Genomic DNA, 23,106 nt, shown 5'->3' on the forward strand with positions numbered 1-23,106 from the left:
CACTACTTGCTAAATGTTTGTTATATTCAGTACAAATGTAATGTGGTTCCGACATGTCCTCTCCTCATCTCTCTCCTGCTGTCCCTCTTAGCAATCCCCCTCTGTCGTCTTGCGCCCCCCCTTTCCACAGTCCCTTCATCTCGCCGAGGCTCCCGCCAGCACCCTCGCTGTGGGAGCGCCAAACCTTCTTGTGGGCCCTCGTCACTCCACTTAAAACGGCGGTCTTGTATTAACGTGGTCGCTCTCCCCTTTCAGAGGCCTTGGCGGCGTCCTACCCCCGGGACTGCTACGTCCTCGCCCTGGCGGTGTTCGTCACGTTGACCAACCAGATTCACAAGTGGAGCCACTCTTACTTCGGGCTCCCGCGCTGGGTCACGCTGCTGCAGGACTGGCATGTGGTGTTGCCGCGGAAACACCACCGCATCCACCATGTCTCGCCACACGAGACGTACTACTGCATCACCACGGGTAAGTTTGTTTAGTCAAGATGATTACTATGTTCGGACTGACGTGGAGAGTAAAGAAAGGTTAGTCGTTGGAAAATGTAGATGTGTGTATGGGACACGAGAATTGTACCAAACAATAATAGACCAGCTTGGGGTGACAGTCCAGCAGACTGCACAAAAATGACAAATGTTGGTTACTAGCACGCTCCATCTATAAAGGGTTGAATAAGGGCTAAATATACTGCATTGGGTAAGCTACAGTGCATCCGGAAAGTATTCACAGCGCTTCACATTTTCCACGATTTGTTATGTTACAGCCTTATTCTAAAATGGAATACATAGTTTTTTTGTCCTCAAAATTCTACACGCAATACCCCATAATGACAATGTAAATTTTTTTATTTTTTTTTTTTAGAGATTTTTGCTAATTTATTGAAAATAAACTAAGAAACCACATGTACCGTATTTTTCGGACTATAAGGCACTCTTAAAATCCTTTCACTTTCTCAAAAATCGACAGTGCGCCTAATGTACGGAATCATTTTGGTTGTGCTTACCGACCTCGAAGCAATTTTATTTGGCACGTGGTGTAATGATAAGTGTGACCAGTAGATGGCAGTCACACATAAGAGATACGTGTACACTGCAATATGACGGCAGTAAATAACACCAAAATTGTGTATGTTCCATTGAAAATATAGAACATTACACACGGCGCTCAAAAAATCTATCAAAATGTTTTAGTACGACTTTGGTAAGCTATGAAGCCGCACCGCTTGATGGATTGTACTGTGCTTCAACATACCAGTATTATTATGGTGTGTGTAAGGTAAGAAATGATCTGGCGTTTTGTTTCGCAAATATATGCAAAAGCAACTTTTCTTACCTTCTGATCTGTATTTGGGATCTGCGCAAGTCCTGAAAATTTGCACGCGTCCGCCTTTGTAGTCCGTGCCGACACCGTAGTCGATAAGCTTCTTCTTTTTCTCTATCTTCTTGTTATGGGACGTTCGTCCTCCGCTGTTGCCATTTCTAATATAAAGTAGTGTAAAGTTCTTACCTTATTTTTCAGAGTATAAGTCGCACCGGCCGAAAATGCATATTAAAGAAGGAAAAAAACATATATAAGTTGCACTGGAGTATAAGTCGCGTTTTTTGGGGTAAATGTATTTGATAAAAGCCAACACCAAGAATAGACATTTGAAAGGCAATTTAAAATGTCTAAAGAATAGTGAACAACAGCTGAATAAGTGTACGTTATATGAGGCATAAATAACCAACTGAGAACCTGCCTGGTATGTTAACGTAACATATTATGGTAAGAGTCATTCAAATAACTATAACATATAGAACATGCTATACGTTTACCAAACAATCTGTCACTCCTAAATCCCATGAAATCTTATACGTCTAGTCTCTTACGTGAATGAGCTAAATAATATTATTTGATATTTTACGCTAATGTGTTAATCATTTCACACATAAGTCGCTCCTGAGTATAAGTCGCACCCCCGGCCAAACTATGAAAAAAACTGCGACTTATAGTCCTTTTTGGGGTTGTGATTCTTTATTTTTGATACATTCTTAAAAAGCTCCAAAAAAAATAGTTTTCCCATTGTTATTATGGGGTGTTGTGTGTAGAACCTATGTAGATATTGCACCAAAAACCAGACATTTGCAGCTAGAATAGTCATTTACCACATTAGCAATGTATAGAGTGTATTTCTTTAAAGTTAAGACTAGTTTCAAGTTAACTTCATTGAAAAGTACAGTGCTTTTCCTTCAAAAATAAGGACATTTCAATGTGACCCCAAACTTTTGAACGGTAGTATACAACAGTTTTGTAATATGTAATTAATTAATTCAGTCATTATTAATATACTGAGATGAAGAATATCTTATTTTCAATAAGGTTGAAAGTATTTCTCATAATTCTTCTTCTTTGTACTTTGTAAGCACTATTCATTTGAACAACCTCTTAAACTGGATCATATCAGCACAATGTTTAACTTCTTTACTTCATCCATTCAATCATTTAATTCCACATCACTTTAGCTGTTTGCAATTTTTACCAAATCATCAAACTTTAATATTTTTGACTCAATAAATAAAGTGTTTGTATGTTCTCTATATCCAACATTATGTATCAGTCTAATTGATCTTTTTTGTAACACGGTTAGCGAATGTAGCGCACATTTGTAGTTATTTCTGCACAAGAACTCAGATATGGTAATACTAGAGTAGCGAGCAGTGGAGAATGTGAAGTGATTTGTTAAACCAAATATTGTGTGTTTTTTCCATATACAACAACCTCGATAAGAGAATCGATAAGGAATCGGTTCGATAAGAGCATTCGATAATAGGCTCGAACTCGATAATTTCTTATCAAACATCCTTCCTATGTATAGGCCCTTGACCATGTATGGCGCTGTATTTATGGTACCAATATGTCATTTGTGTGCCTGTCTAGAAAAAACTGGTGAAGAGGTCAAAATGCTCAAAACATTGTATGCGGGAGGCGGCCATTTTAGTGTTCCTTACTTGAAGCCCATGATGGCTGAATGATTTCCACTTTAAACGTCTGACAAAATGGCAGTTTTCTTATGAATAACTGATATGAAATGTTGTGTTTGCGTGCGTGAGGGCCTGTAATAGATCCACATTCACTCTTCTCCCCGCACGTGGGTAGGAGGGAGAGGGTACACAAGGGGGGGGTTGAGCTCGTACGCCACCCTGGTGCCCCAGCGGACGCCAGATGTTGGTGAGCGAGCCGCATACTCCAGCATCTGTGTGCGGACTAGTCTTTTTGACCTCTTCACGGTTTCTAACCTGTGTGTGTGTCTGTGTATGTGTGGGTTGGTGGCGGTCCTGTGTGTGTCTGTGTATGTGTGGGTTGGTGGCGGTCCACGGGGGGTTGTGACAGTACCCCCTCCCCATCCCCCTGCTCCCCTAGCGAAGCTGCCTTGGCCTGGCTTAGATTCCACCGGGGCTCGCCTAGCCGCCTTTGTGTTTGCCACCGGCTGACAATCCCCATGTATATTTAATGCTAACCTGCTGTCTGTTCTAACAAATAGGACTTCACAGGCTGAGGAAGAGGGTGGGGTGGGGGGGGGGAGAGAAGACAGGGGTGCAGGGAGGGAGAATGAGGAAAGGATGGGAAGAAAGCAGGGATTTGGAGGAGGGGCGTAGACGAGTGGAGGGAGCGACATACACGAGAGTGATATCAAACACAACTTTACTGTCTTGTAGCGGCATGGGTCACTGAAGGGACACACACACACACACACACACACACACACACACACACACACACACACACACACACACACACACGCTCACACCACGTGCGCGCACAGCCCCGCATGCACCCTATGCAAACACATCGGCTGCAGTACACACAGCCCCTGTCACTTGTCTCTGCTTGCTTCTTGTCGCTGTGATAATATATGCCACTCGTCTCGTCTTTGAAGTAGACGCACGCACGCCAACAGGTGCCTTCATTTCCACGCAAAAGTTTGGACACGCCTTCTCATTCACAACACAACTGATGGTCCCAACCCCACTCATGAAGCAAGAAATTCCACTAATCAATCAGGTTTGAAAACCATTGCAGGTGAGTACCTCTTGAAGCTCATGGAGAGAATGCCAAGAGTGTGCAAAGCAGTAATCAGAGCTAAGGGTGGCTATTTTGAAGAAACTAGAATACAAAACATGTTTTCAGTTAAGTACATAACTCCACATGTGTTCATTCATAGTTTTGATGCCTTCAGTGACTATCTAAAAAATAAAGAAAAGGCATTGAATGAGAAGGTGTGTCCAAACTGTCGGCCTGTACTGTACATTATTTTGTCCACGATTACTTCAAAACTGATATGGTTAACATGGGCGGCATGGCGTAGTGGGTAGAGCAACCGTGCCAGAAACCTGAGGGTTGCAGGTTCGCTCCCCGCCTCTACCATCCAAAAAAATCGCTGCCGTTGTGTCCTTCACCCTTTGCCCCCGGTGCCACTCACACCGGTGAATTGAATGATGAATGATAGGTGGTGGTCGGAGGGGCGGTTGGCGCAAATTGCAGCCACGCTTCCGTCAGTCTACCCCAGGGCAGCTGTGGCTATGAAAGTAGCTTACCACCACCAGGTGTGAATGAATGATGGGTTTTTAACATGTAAAGCGACTTTGGGTACTTAGAAAAGCGCTATATAAATCCCAGGTATTATTATTTGTGTGTGAGGATCTGTCAAGCATGCATGGGTGAATGTTAAAGATACAGACTTAACATATGAGTACAAAAAGTGGTGTCAGCTTGTCTGAAGAAGAAAAGAGGAATGTGTGCTGCTGATGTACTCAAAATAGAACAAAACAATACAAAAGCATGATTTACCTGTGGGTTTTACTCCTCACTTCCTGTCATGTCTTTAAAGGACCCTTGTATTTTCAGCACCTGGAAATGAATCTGGAAGTCATTTCCCAATTATATCAATTAGTTTATTTTATTATTAGTAGTCGGTAGTTAACTAACTGTACTTAGAACCCCAGACTCGCTATGCTGCTCCTTATTGGTGTCACGTCAGCTACAGAAAAACTAATGTTTTTATGACGTAATTGCATGTTTTTGCACCCATGGTCAGTCATCAACAATTATATCATCTGGGAAATGGACATTGAAACAGTGTAGGTCTGACTTGGTAGGATATGTACAGCAAGTAGTGGACATAGAGAGAGAGAGATCAGAAAGCATAAGAATAAGTGTCTACATTTGATTATTTACAATCCGGGGAGGTGGGATGTGGTGGGGGGAGGGTGTTAGTTTAGGGTTGTAGTTGCCTGGAGGTGTTCTTTTAGTGCGGTTTTGAAGGAGGATAGAGATGCACTTTCTTTTACACCTGTTGGGAGCGCATTCCACATTGATGTGGCATAGAAGGAGAATGAGTTAAGACCTTTGTTAGATCGGAATCTGGGTTTAACGTGGTTAGTGGAGCTCCCCCTGGTGTTGTGGTTATGGCGGTCATTTACGTTATGGAAGTAGTTTGACTTGTACTTCGGTATCAGGGAGGTGTAGCGGATTTTATAGACTAGGGTCAGTGCAAGTTGTTTTACTGTCCTCCACCCTCAGCCAGCCCACTTTGGAGAAGTGGGTAGGAGTGAGGTGTGATCTGGGGTGGAGGTCTAGAAGTAACCTGACTAGCTTGTTCTGGGATGTTTGGAGTCTAGATTTGAGGGTTTTGGAGGTGCTAGGGTACCAGGAGGTGCAGGCATAATCAAAAAAGGGTTGAATGAGAGTTAACGCTAGAATTTTCATGGTGCTTTTGTTGACCAGAGAAATCTTGTTTGTTGGTTGACCTTTTTGATTACCTTGGTTGCCATTTTATCACAGGAAAGATTAGCCTCTAGAATGGAACCTAGGTAGGTGACCTCATCTTTCCTGGTGATAACAATGTCACCCACTTTTATAGTGAAGTCACTGACTTTCTTAAGGTTGATTGCTCTCAATCAACCACCAGCCACTGCCGAGAGGATAGAGCCCCGATCAATAATTATTTTATAGTCCCCAGCAAGTCCATTGGGTCCTGAGGGACCAGGAATGGCCAAACAAGTCATCGCAAAGGTGGGGGCGAGTCCAAGGAATAATAGTCCAGGTGGCTTTGGCACAATAAGGACACAAGTTGGATGGCCATCAAACTTGTGTAACTGATTAACTGTACTTATATTTATATTCATTTTAAGTTTACTAAACACGGAAAATCAACATTCTCCCAGTCATAACAGTTTCATGGTGTTTTGACGACACGATGGCCTGACATGTGGAGTGTGTGCTACAAGCAGAGCAAAAGTTGAAGAGGAAGCTTGAGAGAGTGATGTGAAATTAAATGTGTGTTTATTTGCTACAATATTCTAACAATAAGCAAAAAAGAATGATAAAAGAATCACCATTTCCAGATTTCCCTGCTCCTCTTCCTCTTCCATAGTCTGCTTCCTCATGCTCTGTCAGCATTTCCTTAAGCATCTGGAAGAAAACATCAGTAGAAGAGGACACAAAATGGAATACTAGCAGCTTACCTTCTATTTGTCTTGTTTTTTTTTTAAAGCAACAGGTTTGCTTTATTTTTCTCTTTTTTCCTTGCAGGTTCTGTGACCTAATCTTTCTTTCTTCCTTTTTGGGATCGCATTTGAATTGAGTTTTTTCAATCCAAACTCCGCCCAGTCAGAATCATTAAAACGTTCCTTGGTCCATCCTATTTTGCATGAGTCCATTTGAGTGGAGAAGTCTTTACTGGAAATGTATGCAGACTGTAGTCGTATTGCTACAACTTGCAACAGTGCATCTGCCATACTTGCTAAAACATTGTGATGAAGATGTTACCAGAAGACATCCATCCATCCATTTTCTACCACTTGTCCCGCCTACAATTGGAGCTAAAAAGTAGGTGTTCCGAAATGTGCTGAAACTGAAACTACTGTGTCTATTTGGGGGTAATTTCACCCGTGGGCATACTTTTTAGGTCCGGAACTGAAATAAGTGTCAATGTTGTCAGCATTAGAGGAGCCCTTTAATCTATTCTTCCTATGGTGTCATGTTCCATCCACCGCAGGCTGGTGTAACTATCCACTGGACCAGCTGGGTTTCTGGAGACACATGGAGCGTCTGATTGAGAGACTGACGGGTCAAAAGCCTCGCTCCGACGACATGGCCTGGGCTAAGAAGACCGACTGACAGATGGGCTTGCAGATGGAAACATAGCAGATAAGAAGAAGATGTATGGGGAGGACACACACACTGTACATTATACATTTTCAGTGCATTCTTCATTACTGTATTTCTGTGTGTGCAGAATTGTATCTAAAAAGGTTTGTGGAAAAAATGCCTCGTAGTTCCACTGATAGTCAATCGTCTTGTTATTGAATGCTCATTTTAACCAATCAGGTGTAGTATTGTTTTTACGTCTCGTAGGAAGCTTTTGGAGGTTGGGCTCTCCAGGAGTGAGACCATGCTGCCTTTTACACACTTACACACACAATATTCAACCCCTCGAGCCCCACAGTGTCCATTCACAGGTACGTTACTTTAACAACCTCCAAAGGTAAAATCCTGCTCTCTACACCTTGTATTCTGTCATTCCAAAGTTGTATAACCTTTCATATAGCATAAACAAGACAAGAAAGTATCTTAAAACTGAATATTTTGTTGGAATACGAACAGGCTCATCAAAAGTCCTGAATTAACGTTTAAAAAGCTGCATTTTTTATAGTGGTTACATTGCTTACTCATAATGGTCATTTATTTGACTCATTTAACTGCAGAGGGTACCAGGCATCTTAGTGTTAAGTCAATATTAGCACAAGGCCTTTATTTAGAGAAACACGAGTGTATTAATTGTGAATAATATAATGAATTAATTTGACAGTAGCTTTTTGATACATAACAGAGGTGTAGCAAGGGCCGGATCTACTAAGATCCAAATAAGTGTGCAAATTATAAAATTAAATGTACCGGTATGCTTAGTGCACAGGTGTCAAACTCAAAGCCCGGGGGCCAGATCTTGCCCGCCACATCATTTTAACTGGCCCGCAAACACCTGGAAGTGATACGTGTCAATAAAGTACCGTAATTTCCGGACTATAAGCCGCTACTTTTTCCCCTCGTTCTGGTCCCTGCGGCTTATACAAGGGTGCGGCTTATTTACGGCCTGTTCTTCTCCGACACCGACGAAGAGGATTTCGGTGGTTTTAGTACGCAGGAGGAAGACGATGACACAATGATTAAAGACTGACTTTTCATATACCGGTAGGCTGGTTATTTTGATAACGTACAGGTGAGCACTTTGTATTACTTTGCACCGTTGTATTATTTGTACTCTGCACGAATGCTGTTCGCCATGTCAAAGATGTGAAAGTTTGATTGAATGATTGAAAGATTTATTGTTAATAAATGGGACGCTTTGCGTTCCCAAACAGTCATCTCTGTCCCGACAATCCCCTCCGTGGTAGCAGGAACCCCTATATACTACGCTAATTACACATCAAAACCCTGCGGCTTATAGTCGGGTGCGGCTTATATATGGAGCAATCTGTATTTTCCCCTAAATTTAGCTGGTGCGGCTTATAGTCAGGTGCGGCTTATAGTCCGGAAATTACGGTACTTCATATTTTCTCACTAAATGTAATTGATGTTTTTCATTTTGACAGAAAAAAATATATGTACTGCTTGAAATTGCATACCTTTTAACTTTAATAGTATCTAATATAAACAGTATGTTACCATATTTTCCCCAAAAAAATGTCTAAATAAAAAATACCAAACTTTACAGCAAACTACCCATCAAATTCATAAAAATTACGATACATTTTACGTTGTTCTTTACAGCATATTACTGTAAATTGAAAAACTACTACCGTATTTTCCGCACTATAAGGCGCACCTAAAAACCTCAAATTTTGTCAAAAGCTGACAGTGCGCCTTATATATGAACTAAGTTTTGAAATATGCCATTCATTGAAGGTGCGCCTTATAATCCGGTGCGCCTTATAGTGCGGAAAATACGGTACTGTTTTTTTGCATAAAAATTCTGTTGACTGAGCTGCCAGTTTTTGACTGTAAAATCTACGGTTGTTGTTGACTGAGCTGCCAGTTTTTGACTGTAAAATCTAAGGTTGTTGTTGACTGAGCTGCTGGTTTTTGACTGTAAAATCTACGGTTGTTGTTGATTGAGCTGCCAGTTTTTGACTGTAAAATCTAAGGTTGTTGTTGACTGAGCTGCTAGTTTTTGACTGTAAAATCTACGGTTGTTGTTGACTGAGCTGCCAGTTTTTGACTGTAAAATCTACGGTTGTTGTTGACTGAGCTGCTAGTTTTTGACTGTAAAATCTACGGTTGTTGTTGACTGAGCTGCCAGTTTTTGACTGTAAAATCTACGGTTGTTGTTGACTGAGCTGCCAGTTTTTGACTGTAAAATCTACGGTTGTTGACTGAGCTGCCAGTTTTTGACTGTAAAATCTAAGGTTGTTTTTAACAGTGTATTACTGTAAATGGAAAGACGGTACATTTGTTTTTACGGTAGAAAAACTGGCAGCTAAGTTGCCAGAATAAAAAAAAAAACTTGTACTGTTTTTCTATTAACAATATAATGTAAAAAACCAATGTCAATTTAACACAAAAATTCTGGCAACTTAGCTGCCAGCTTTTTCTGTAAAAACAAATGAACCGTCTTTCCATTTACAGTAATACGCCGTTAAAAACAACAACCGTAGATTTTACAGTCAAAAACTGGCAGCTCAGTCAACAGAATTTTAATGCAAAAAAAACAGAAGTTTTCCAATTTACAGTAATATGCTGTAAAATGAACTGCCATTACTTGCCGTACTGTTTTTTCCCATTTACCGTAAAATGTTAAACAAAAAAAAACCCACTGTATTTTACAGTAAAGATTTCTAATGTTTTTACTGTAAAAATCGACAGTTTAGTCTACTTAAAACAATTTATATAATTAATAATGAAATCCAAAGACAAATTCATACATTATTCACTGTTACAAGCAGCCCTCTGATGGCAGCCATAACTGCCATGTGGCCCTCAATGAAAACCAGTTGTTGCGGGTGATTTACTAAGACTGTGTACAGTTGACAAGTGCTTACCGTCTTATTTAAATGAGGATTTTGCATGTACTCTAGCAGCTGTCACCATGGAGACACTTTTCCTTTTGTATGCAGCTGATCAAGATAAAGCACAAAAAATGTTGAAGAACATGCAGCACACCACACGTGTACTTTCGGGGCATTAGAGCGCACCCACCACATTTTTGAAGAAATAAATATTTTTTACATATATTAGCCACACCAGACTATTCGGCACAGAAATGTGAAATGTCTGCGAAAACGCGGAAATCCACGTTTTAAAATTGTCGCGCCAAAATATGACTTCTGTTGTATTTGCTTCACCATGAGGGTGGTGTTTCTCGGGATGGAAAACAAAAACAAAGGAGGAAGCAGCGTGAAGGTCAAAACAGTCTATTTGATACTTTCAAGCAAGGTACAAAGTAGTTACCGTATTTTTCGGACTATAAGTCGCAGTTTTTTTCATAGTTTGGCGACTTATACCTTTCGACTTATGTGTGAAATGATTAACACATTACCGTAAAATATCAAATAATATTATTTAGCTCATTCACGTAAGAGACTAGACGTATAAGATTTCATGGGATTTAGGAGTGACAGATTGTTTGGTAAACGTATAGCATGTTCTATATGTTATAGTTATTTGAATGACTCTTACCATAATATGTTACGTTAACATACCAAGCACGTTCTCAGTTGGTTATTCAGCCTGTTGTTCACTATTCTTTATTTATTAGGGCCCGCACGGCCCATGTAAAAGGAATCCCAACGGGAGTCCTTTTGCATTGGGACGAAAGGACCTATTGTTATTGTAAAGTTTTATTATTATTATACCGGCCGCCTCTTCGAGCTGCAATTTGACCCACTTAACATGCTTCAAAACTCACCATATTTGACACACACACATCAGGACCTGCGAGAATTGCCATCTAATAAAAAAACCAAACCCCAAAATTCAAAATTGCGCTCTAGCGCCCCCTAGGAAAAAACAAAAACAAACTGCCTGTAACTCTCACTAGGAAGGTCGTAGAGACATGAAACACAAACCTCTATGTAGGTCTGATGTAGACCTACATTTCATAATTTGACATCCTCGGGCAAAAACCAACAGGAAGTTGGCAATTTCCCCTTCAAGACAAAAATGTACTAAAAACACTAATTTTTGCCTCTTTGAGCTGTAATTTGACCCCCTTAAAATACTTCAAAACTCACCAAACTTTTCACACACATCAGGACTGGTGGAAATTGCGATCTAATAAAAAAAAAAAAGGAACCCCAAAACTCAAATTTGCGCTCTAGCGCAATTTTTGAATAAAACAGAGACAAAACTGCTCCTCAGAGGAAAACACAGACAAAACTGCTTGTAACTTCCGGTAGGAACGTCTTAGAGACATGAAACAAAAACCTCTATGTAGGTCTCACTTAGACCTACATAGATTGACACCCTTCAGCAAAAATCAACAGGAAGTTTGCAATCCCTCCTTCAAAACTAAATTTTTGTTAAAACCGGTCACCAAACATCAAACATTATCTCCTCTGAGCGCGTTTGTCGTTTCGGCTTCAAACTACAACAGGAGAGAGATTGAACCCTTCTGATTGACGGATACTCAAAGAGTTTTGATAAGTGCTACGGTTTTGATTTTACGAGCCTTCAAAGAACCGCTGCGCTGATAATGCTGCTGTGATTTTACGAGCCTTAATAGAACCACTGTATCACTGCGCTGATGTCAACAAAAGTATTGGGACACTTAGGACTAACAGTAGACAAAAGTTTTTGGACACTTAGGACTCGCACCTGCCAAATATGCGGGCCCGACCAACGCTGCTTGCAGCTTTAATTTTAAATTGCCTTTCAAATGTCTATTGTTGGTGTTGGGTTTTATCAAATAAATTTCCCCCCAAAAATGCGACTTATACTCCAGTGCGACTTATATGTTTTTTTCCTTCTTTATTATGCATTTTTGGCCGGTGCGACTTATACTCAGGAGCGACTTATACTCCGAATAATACGGTATATTAGCCACACCAGACTATTCGGCACAAAAATTTGAAATGTCTGCAAAAACGCGGAAATCCACGTTTTAAATTGTTGCGTCAAAATATGACTTCTGTTGTATTTGCTTCACCGTGAGGGTGGTGTTTCTCGGGATGAAAAAAATAAAGGAGGAAGCAGCGTGAAGGTCAAAACAGTCTATTTGATACTTTTAAGCAAGGTACAAAGTAGTTGAACAAAAGATGATCATGACACTAGAAAAAAAACGCACGGGAGAAACAAAAATACGTCCTTGTCATGGTGGGAGATTTACAAGCTGGCGAGCCCGGTATAAATAAGGAGCCCGATTAACTAGAAACAAGTGGGAACACTGATTACTAACTGAAGACAGGTGTGGAGGGCAGCGCTCAGGAAGTGATTACGTCACAGCAGGATGAAACAAACAAGGGGGAAAAAAAACTAAATAGTAGCGCAAAAACATAACCTAATACAAAATAGGGAGAAATAACCAAAACACAAAACTAGGCACGACCTGACATAACAACTTCCGCGTTTTTTAAAATGAAAATAGGATCCAAACAAAATGTGTTGAACGCTCGCCTCAGCCTCAGCTACTTAAACGCTGCACTGAATTGCAGGAGAGGGAAATGAGCAGGGGCGCCCAAACAAGCTTGCTGTTTAGCATAGTTAGCATCATCTAGCTTTGATTGAAACTTTTATTAGTAGATTGCACAGTACAGTACATATTCCGCACAATTGACCACTAAATGGTAACTCCCGAATAAGTTTTTCAACTTGTTAAAGTCGGAATCCACGTTAATCAATTCATGGTAAGCTTGTTGTCGCCTACGTTCGCTCCCCGAGCCACAAGGGTGACAGCTTTCTACTTTGCTGCTAATCATATTTGGATGATTTTGATCCCAACACCGTTCGTTCCGAACCAGTTGTAGTTCTCAAGTATTTATTAGTAGCCAGCGAGAAGGTACATTTGACGTGACGGATGTAAACCGAGGTCTCAACAGTATATTTATTAGCCAAGGAAGGGCGGCTGCAGGATAGTTGCCAGATGGGAAAAGCTTTCTGCGTTCTTAGCATGCATGTTGTATAATTTGACATGACATGACATGTTCAATGATAATACATGTAGGAGCCTAAATGATGTTAAGGTAATTTACATTTTATGGAAGGTGCTTTATGTTTATTCAGCCAAAATGGGACTATTTACTTTATTTGCATAATACGAAAATGTATATATTACATGCTTAGAATAATTATAAAGTACACTTTATTTGTAATTATTACATTTGTCTGAATAAATTGATGATATACTATTTTATACTACTTTAATACAGTAAAGATTAAGTAACTTTTTAATTACATATATGGCGGAAGGATCTGAGTGGTAATATTGTTTGGACACAATGTATTATGGGTAATGGCAGTCAGGTATGGTGGAATCGAGCCACAGTTTTTTGACCTTATTCTTACTTTTTCTAACTCTTTCTTACTGTAACAAACTCGCTTCATTTTGCCATTCACTTGTTCCCACGTCGTTATTGTTTTCCGTTTTTGAATGATTAAGTTCACAAGTAAGCGATACAAAACGAAGAGGAGCGTCTGGAGTTTTGTTTGTTGTTGCCGCAGCAAGCGGGAGCAGGAGAAAGTAGAGCAGCGTCAAGCTAAGGCTTCATTAGGAAACTACAATAATGTTAGTGAATTATGTACTAAAACTCTGGTACATTAGTTAGTTTATTATTTCTTTGGTCAGTGGTCAACAAAATAAACAAACAGTTGTACATTCATAAATTGAAAATGTTGCAGATTTTTTTTTATATAGCTTTTTTAGTCTATTTATACCTGCATTGTCCTTTCCATCCTTACACTTTCCATCATTGTAACTGAGCTACTGTGTTGAACAATTTCCCTTGTGGATCATTAAAGTTTGTCTAAGTCTATTACATGTGACATGTGTCAAAAGTACATCTATAAGAGGTTGGTGGATGAGAATAAATCTAAAGCCAAAATATAATGTAAAATGCACCCAACTGCAGGAAATGTAGTCTGGATATTAAAAAATGTATTTCGGGATATGCGTGGTAGCACTTTGTGCTTATAGAAATGTTCCTCTTTTTTTCGTCCCTCAAATGGATATTTACATACCTTAATTGTTTCCAAATGATGCCTGAGACACGGCAGTAAAACGGCTGATCAAACAAAACAGAAGTCATCGTCATGGACCCACTAGCTGTGGAAGCTAGCTCTCCAATCAGCTAAACAGACTCGATAATTCCACGGTGACGTTTTGATGAATTTACAAACCTGAAATAATACAAAAAGAGTGTCTTTGTAAGTTAATAATGCTAACTAACACAGACACATGTAAACGAGTTAGCATATTTGCTAATGTTAACGACGCCATCTTGATTACGTTACGATTGCATTTACAAATACGCATGAAAACGCTCAAGCAGACGTCACACATGCATGAAACGTTTCGGTCATATGCTAGCTCTCCAATCAGCTAAACAGACTCGATAATTCCACGGTGATGTTTTGATGAATTTACAAGCCTGAAATAATACAAAAAGAGTGTCATTGTAAGTTAATAATGCTAACTAACACAGACACATGTAAACGAGTTAGCATATTTGCTAATGTTAACGACGCCATCTTGATTACGTTACGATTGCATTTACAAATACGCCTGAAAACGCTCAAGCAGACGTCACACATGCATGAAACGTTTCGGTCATATTGGAAAACTTACAAACGTTGCTTGGAGTGATAAATGAGGAATTCTTTCGAGCAGAAATGCTAGGGACGGTTGTACTTCCGGTTCAAGGGGCGAAACGGGAAATACATTTTCAACCAGCAGCACCTGCAGCGAGTGAACTCGTCCACACAATAACACACCTTTTCAGGGTCAGTCGGTGTTTCATGAAGACTATTTGTTGAATACAAAACATGGCCGTTAGCAAAGCAAAAAAATCTGTAAATTGGCCGCATCGTGTTGTAAGCCGCAGGAAAAAAGCAGCGACTTATGGTCCGGAAAATACGATATAAAATCAGACACCAAAACGAATCAAATGAATTCATGTTGGTGTCTGCTGATTAAGTCATCCAGCAGCTATAAAATAATATTGTTGAGTAGACAATATGTGTTGATATATTTATTTCTGACAGTCCAAATATGTTGACACACACACGGCCGCATGGTAATGTCGCCATCATCTATCACTGCAGCGCCATCTTCTTTCTCACACACATTTGTGTGCAACTGTGCCAGTTTGTGCAAACATTGCAGACGTGCTAAACACAGACGCAAAACATTTTCGGTCTTGGTGCTAAATAATTATATTTGCATCTCCTCACAGTATTTTGGGCATTCTAATAATAATTAGCATATATTCTGAATATTCATAATAATTTGGTCTTTTAACCCTTGTATAACGTTCATATTGTTGTTACTCAGCCAGCGTTTGTGGGTCTGATTGAGCCGTTGCATTTTGTGGCTTTTAATGCCTCACAATCACACACTTTTATGTTAAAAAACTGAACAGATAAACATCTGTTCAGTATTTTAACATAAAAGTGTTTGATTGTGTGATGTTCGGGTCTGTGGGACCCATTTTCATTTTTTATTAAAAGAAAAATGATACAATTGATTAATTTTTCAAACTTAGACTCACTGACTTTGGCTCATTTTCTGTGAAGAACATTAGAATACATATTTAATGACCACACACCATACACCCCCCTACACATTTCTATTACATATAAGATGTCCGGGTCCACTGGACCCAGGGCTAATACAAGTGTGGAAATTGATGTTCTGTGTACCACACCCACCCAGTGTGGGTGGGGGTGTGTGAGCTCACAAGTTTGCACGTGTTATAATACACACGAACCTTAAATAGACTAGGCCGCAAGTAGGTACTATACGAATGAAAGAAAAACTGTTCACACAATGTAAGGTCACCTTGAATACTGCGCTAACCGGCTCATAAACACATAATGCTGCTGGTCTGCCAGAGAATAAGAAGACGGCACAAGAGAACTATTAATTGATTTACGTGGACCCCGACTTAAACAAGTTGAAAAACTTATTCGGGTGTTACCATTTAGTGGTCAATTGTACAGACTATGTACTGTACTGTGCAATCTACTAATAAAAGTTTCAATCAATCAATCATAAAGCGATCATGTTGCAACCTTTAGCAAGTCAGATAGTCCTTTTCAAAAAAGCGGACTGTTGATGACGGACATATACAGTTTTACAGTACATAAAGTATTACTCTTCTCAACAAGCCCCTCCCCCAACTACACTCAGCAGCTCTGTCTGGCAGTTGTACAAATATTTATTTAGCCCATTTATTTATTTATTTTTTTACTCCCTTTCTGCATGCGTGTCATGGTTGAATATGCAAATGCGACAAATACGTCTCCCTGCCACAAATAGATTTGTTAACGCTGCTGTGCGCACCTGTGCTCCGTGACCTCATGTACATGCATGACTATCATGGTGGAACAAAGAGCCATTAGGTTCCTGGCAACACTGGTGCCTTACATGGCATTTTTTGTGTTTTGAGCTCTCATTTGTGAATGTACCAGGGGCCTTCTGTTTGTTGGAAATAAAGTTGATGATAGATACCCAAATAGCAGCTGGTGTACGACTTCACAATAGTCATCAATAATGTGCCTCAGTAGGTGCTGCTGTTTTGCTTAGCAACACCACCCAATTGGGCTCAGCAGTTAACTCTTTCATGTCCGCCAGTATTTGTTATAAGCCAAGGGTGTCAGTCATTTTAGCTCAGGGGCCACATGGAGGAACATCTGTGCACACGCGGGCCGGACTATTAAAATCATGGCATTGAAACTAAAAAATAAAGACAACTTCAGATTGTTTTCTTTGTCTTACTTTGGCCAAAAATAGAACAAACACATTCTGAAAATATTACAATAAAAATATCTAAAAAAATACCGGCAGCGGTAAAGTTTAGATCCATGAAGGAAAGAAGAAAGTGAATGAATGTTTATAACTGAATAAAAGTACATATGCATAAAAATGTGTTTTCTTTTGCATTATTTTTTTAATGAATTAAGTAACGTTTATGACAACATTTTTCCAAAACAATGTAGAATGTGAGATATAACAGGATAATGCATACATTTATCATTTGTTTTAAAAACGCTTACAAAAAAGTGGGACCCCAAAAAGTTACTGTGGGACCCCATTTTTATGACTTGATGGGGTCCCTGGGACCCCATTTTGATGGCTGATGGACTATTGGCGCGTGCAAAAAAGCAGCAGGCGGCTGTGGCCTGCGGGCCGGTTCTAATACTAATCAAATACCATCCCGGGGGCCATAGATCGTTCATTAGCGGGCCAGATCTGGCCCACGGGCTTTGACTTTGACACCCCTGTTATAAGTGGACCACACATCCTGCAATTAATTGGATTTGAGGTCACTATTTGAGGAAACATTCTCTAAAAAAAAATAATTCAAAAATGGACACTGAAGAAACTGTTCAGACTTTTATAGGTACTTTCAATGGACTACATTTAGGAAGAAAAAAAAACGATTGAGCCTAGCTTTTTTTTGTTTAGGGTAGGGGACATACTACTACTACAGATACTGTATACATGAGGTCCTCAGTTTCACAAAATGTCATGCTTTTTTTTTTCCTGATCATGCAATAACAAGATCCTTACCCGTGTTTACTTTACTCTGCTGTACATGCGCTTACACCTGGAAATACACTAAACCTACATTATTAGTATTACATCAAACTAAAATATTGTCTGCTGCTGCTACCTCCGACAATATTTCTACATCTCAGATTTTGGCTTACATCTCACATGATGATAAAATTGACTACTAGAGCGTCTCAATGCTTAATAGGTTGGAATCATTTAATGGATACATTTTTTTTTTTTTTTACTGAGTAATGTCTTTAACACTGAACTCAAACATACCACATGCAAACTACTGAGAGATTAACAAAGTACTGAATGCACACACACCTGTACATTTTGTGTTTGGCGTTATAATTTTCTATTATCTAAATAATGACTCAAGCCTTGCACAGTCAAATGATGACTGCCTTAATGTTTTTATCTGCTCTTTAATTTGAATAAATACAAAACAACTACAGATTGCTGCCAGTGTTTTGTGTGTATTGACAATAGATACATGCAAGTGTGCTTTTTGGCATATAGTATGTGGTTCTAAAGTTAGTATATGATATATATTAACAGATAGTTATTATTTCTTGAAAATAAGTTCCATTGTAGATACTTTTTTTTTTTTTGTCCATTGTCCATTAGTTTTATGGCACTCGCCTTTACAAGCTGCAGTTATAAGTCTCTTGCGCCCTCTAGTGTCAAGATTTAAAACATGTTTCACAAGAGATTTTTTTTTTTTAATCTGCATGTTCTGACCATCATCCATCACAGGTGTTATGCATAAGTAAGTGAGTGAGTCACCTTGTTCTGTTGAGTACATGAACCATGTGACCTCTCACGCTGCCTCTTGTCTTGAGTTGCCTCCCCAGAAAGCAGAGCCCCTATTGGGGTACAGCTGGTGCAGCCTCCCCCTGTGGATGGATGGTACTTAGGGATGGAGGAAGGGCCAAACACTGAGGACTAAAGGTGGGTGCGTTAGAAGGGGGAGGAAACATGAGATATCTACAATATTGACCACATTTTTATTTAATATACAGCGCCCTATCTTATGAGTGTTTTGAAATAAGAGCTAATTGTTATGTTTTAAGTAGTAAGCATACATTTGACAGCTACATTAGCTTGCAGCTAGAAATTGGCATCTTTGTTTTCTAACCATGGGAAGGAAGAAAGTCAATGTCAAGGTGAATAAGTGGATGATATTCATTGAATTAAAGAAAGAAATCATCAAAAACATGACCGAGTGTCGCAAAGCATACGAGTGTAGTAGGAAGCAGAATGAGTCTAACGCCATGCAAGAGTGTTAAAATAATACCTAAGTGCCAGACATTTATCTACAAAAATATGGAAAAGTTGCTGATGGTGTGTTTGACAGAAAAGCAGCTGGAAGGAGATACTGTAAAGTACACACTCCACGGTAAATACTTGACATTATTACATTACTTTATAAAACGACTGCTATTTTTTCTTCCTAAAGGGCATGTTTCTTGTTAAAACTGTGCACCAACTGATTTTAATTAATTTCGAAGGGCGACATTGATTTGAGATACAAGTGTTTTCAGTAAAGAGCTCTTTGTCACAGAACACATTAAGCTCATAAATTGAGGTACTAATGTTTGATAATAAGAGTTGTTAAAAGGATTTCACCCTCGTCACCACACACGAGTGACATTTTTATATACTTTCATATTTGAAAAAAGCAGAACTGTTGACTTAAGACATGGACGCTCTAACAATATTGAAGTAAAACTCCGTAATGAAACAGTCTTCAAACCTTGTAGTGTTGCCTGCAGATCTCTCCAGGGTTTGTACAAAGTGCTTTGGAACACGAATGAAGCTAACCCAAACTCACACTTACACCCACAAGTCCATGATAACCCTAACTTTAAGATTAACCCAAACTAACGCACCTACAGCACCTTAAACGTCTTAGCTCAACCCTTATCAACCTAACCCAAATTTGGGTTAGAGGGCAAGGGTTCACTCGACGACATGGTAATTAACTAGGGATGGTAACTAATAGGGCTGTGAATCTTTGGGTGTCCCACGATTCGATTCAATATCGATTCTTGGGGTCACGATTCGATTCAAAATCGATTTTTTTTCAATACAACACGATTCTCGATTCAAAAACGATTTTTTTCCCGATTCAAAAGGATTCTCTATTCATTCAATACATAGATTTCAGCAGGATCTACCCCAGTCTGCTGACATGCAAGTAGAGTAGTACATTTTTGTAAAAAGCTTTTATAATTGTAAAGGACAATGTTTTATCAACTGATTGCAATAATGTACATTTGTTTTAACTATTAAATGAACCAAAAATATGACTTATTTTATCTTTGTGAAAATATTGGACACAGTGTGTTGTCAAGTTAATGAGATGCGATGCAAGTGTAAGCCACTGTGACACTATTGTTCCTTTTTATAAATGTCTAATGATAATGTCAATGAGGGATTTTTAATCACTGCTATGTTGAAATTGTTACTAATGATACTGTTGTTGATATTCATTTTTGTTTCACTACTTTTGGTTTGTTCTGTGTCGTGTTTGTGTCTCCTCTCAATTACAGAGCAATTGAGAGGAAAAATAATAATAATAATAATTAAAAAATCGCACAACGTGAGAATCGCGATTCGAATCGATTATTTCCCACACCCCTAGTAATTAACTAGGGATGGTAACTAACTAGGGATGGGCCACACTGAAATCTATATGACCATACATGTTTCCGACTCCTGCATCACGGAAAGTATTTAGACTTCTTTAATTTTTTCTTTCATTGCAGCAATTTGCTAAAATCAACAATGGTCATTTTATTTCTCATTAATTACACTCAGCACCCCATCTTGACAGGAAAAACAGAAATTTTTTGCAAATGTATTAAAAATAAAATACTCAAATCGCATGTATTTAAGTATTTCACAGGCTTTGCTCAATACTTTGTTGACGCACCTTTTGGCAGCGATTACAGCCTCAAGTCTTTTTGAACACGATGCCACCAGCTTGGCACACCTATCTTTGGCCAGCTTCCTCTTTGCATCGCCTCTCAAGCTCCATCAGGTTGGATGGGAAGCGTTGGTTTTCTTCCAGGATGTTCTCCCAATTTGGCTGCTGACATACACAGTAACATATTGTGTCATTTTCTTTGTATTACTTTAAAACTATTATTTACTTATATCGCGCAACCTTAACTCTAACTTTCCCTAACTGTAACCCTAAAGTACCGTAAACCGAACCAAAACCCTCATTCAAACCCTCACTGAACACACTGTACAGTGTTTCCCATAAACTGCCAAGATACCTGTGGCGGTGGGGGCGTGGCCACCATGACATCATCGAGTAATTTGCATAATTTACTACAATTATATGATTTTCTCTAAAAAGGCTCAAAAATGTATACTTACTAATTAATAACAGTTTTGTTTTAAACGTCCATCCATCCATCCATCCATTTTACAATATAATTACAACACTTTATGTACATATTTATATACAGATTTGAATAAGTTATTCACTGAAATATATTTATTAATTGTGGTTCTTACAAAAAATATATCTTATAAAATATAAAAGCTAAAATGTCTCTTAAAGCTCTGCCCCTTTAATTAGTGCATACTAAATAATTTAACTTTAGCCTACTACTACAACCATATTATTTACCAGCAACATAAAGTGAAACAGAAGCAGAGGTGTCCTGCCACAGTCAGTAACAAATAAACAGAAAACAGTAGTGGTCAAATACAAATAAGGCAACAAGAGAAGTATCCTACACTTCTCTTTTGTAAAGTAAATCTGAACAGCCTATATGGGCATCTACATCAACTATATGATTGGCCTAAGAAGCTGGACAGGACAAAAAAAATAAAAAAATATATTTTTGTTTTATTTGTGGCGAATGTAATTCTTTCGTGGGGGGCCGCCACAAATAAATGAATGTGTGGGAAACACTGCTGTACACCTTAATTCACCCGATCAACCTGATCCACATGTTAAAATTGGAACCTTAACCATGGCCAAAAGTGTAACACTAATCCAAACAACCAAGATTTAAGGTACATGCTTTTTGTTAAACAGTTTCCTCCTCGTAACAATGCCTTACTTTCCTTGCAAAGTCCAACTGCTGTGAATATGTAATGCACTGGTGTGGGGGGAGGGTTACTGCAGGTCGCCCCGCATGTGGTTTCACAGCAGATCTGTTAATTAATCAGTTCATAAAGGCGCTTGGGTTTCGCTCGTCACAGCCACAAACATGGAGACAGTGTCCGTCACACCCGAGTGTGATTCCACGCACGCTCTCATGCTGCCTGCCGATCTCACGTCTTCATATAGCTCACAGTGGGAGCTCCTTTGTCACTCCCACATTACCTTGTGTTTTCACTGTCACATCCAGCATTAACAAGACACACGCAGGTGACACTTTGGATCTCACTCAATGCCGACATGCTCCAGTGATCACTCTCTCGCTAGCTGCTTAAGTTTCTCTCAAATGTACGGAGAGGAAAACTTTTCATCACTTCCTTGCATGTGCTGCTTCATTAGAACAACCAGCTTTTAATCGCTTTTTGTATTTTTGACAGAAAAATGTTCCCACATTTTCCCCAGTTTTTGTACGGCGATGCCATGTAGGTTATGGTACGGCCAAACATTACGCTCGACAAACTAGTCCGCTTGTATCATTCGGCGGAATCGAGTACCCAAATGAAGACTACTATGCATTGGTTACTCAGTCTTTGAAGAAATGACAGTGGTTCTTTTGGAGTAGGGACACTATACGGCAGGGCTATTTAACTACATCATGAAGAGGGTCGCCGATACAAGAGCCCAAGGTCTCAGGGGCCGGACATCAAAATTTTGATTTTTCTTTCCAAAGTGACTCCGCAAGTTCTATTCCTTTGAGTCTGCGTTTACTTATTTACAAAGTAAACACATCAGCTTTCACATTGCACTGTCAATAAATTCACTATTCTGCCCTCGCTACTTGTTTCCAGCGTGTGCAGCTAGACAGATAGTTAACAACATGAGAAAATAGAAGCCAAATTTTTTTCCTTTCCTTTTGAATTATTTTTGTTCCTTAGTTTGATTTATTTATAAGTCTTCTTTTATTTAGGTTTATAAGGCTGAAATTATGAACATAAAATCGTGAAGTACATTGTGTATTTTTCATTGATACAATAGAAGGTTTAGTGTTAATACACACATGTGGTTGAACACAATTTAACCTAAGGTTTAGCTTTATCGCCCTCCGCTGGTCAATTTCAGCACTACATGTATTTCACCAGTTAAACAAAAACAAAACAACCATGAATACAAAAGACATCACAAAGTCAGCAATTTCAATACATTCATACTTTGTTGTCCAGTCGCTGTTAAA

At 39.2% G+C, this 23,106-nt stretch overlaps 1 protein-coding gene and 1 long non-coding RNA gene across 8 annotated transcripts in view; one reads left to right on the top strand and one right to left on the bottom strand.

Moving 5' to 3' along the window:
- si:ch211-212o1.2 (uncharacterized protein LOC492735 homolog) overlaps positions 1-8,888 on the top strand; it is a 91,067-nt gene extending 82,179 nt beyond the window's left edge. The window contains exons 5-7 of one of the 2 annotated variants that reach the window (XM_062036202.1): positions 256-468; positions 3,917-4,059; positions 7,037-7,176. In XM_062036202.1, the coding sequence (XP_061892186.1) occupies positions 256-468; positions 3,917-4,047 (344 nt within the window). In that variant the 3' untranslated portion in view covers positions 4,048-4,059; positions 7,037-7,176. Of the gene's footprint in view, positions 1-255; positions 469-3,916; positions 4,060-7,036 lie in introns of both variants that reach the window. The other variant, XM_062036203.1, reaches the window with a different exon arrangement.
- Positions 4,616-23,106, bottom strand: part of LOC133642006 (uncharacterized) — a 41,824-nt gene continuing 23,333 nt past the window's right edge. For 2 of the 6 annotated variants that reach the window (XR_009824370.1, XR_009824365.1), the window contains exons 4-8: positions 20,688-20,843; positions 18,536-18,645; positions 14,209-14,367; positions 6,375-6,450; positions 4,616-4,887 (exon numbers count right to left, since the gene is read on the bottom strand). This is a non-coding gene — a long non-coding RNA (uncharacterized LOC133642006). Of the gene's footprint in view, positions 4,888-6,374; positions 6,451-14,208; positions 14,368-18,535; positions 18,695-20,687; positions 20,847-23,106 lie in introns of all 6 variants that reach the window. The other 4 variants (XR_009824367.1, XR_009824369.1, XR_009824366.1 and 1 more) reach the window with 3 other exon arrangements.

This window comes from Entelurus aequoreus, linkage group LG24 (assembly GCF_033978785.1).
Source record: "Entelurus aequoreus isolate RoL-2023_Sb linkage group LG24, RoL_Eaeq_v1.1, whole genome shotgun sequence".
NCBI lineage: Eukaryota > Metazoa > Chordata > Actinopteri > Syngnathiformes > Syngnathidae > Entelurus > Entelurus aequoreus.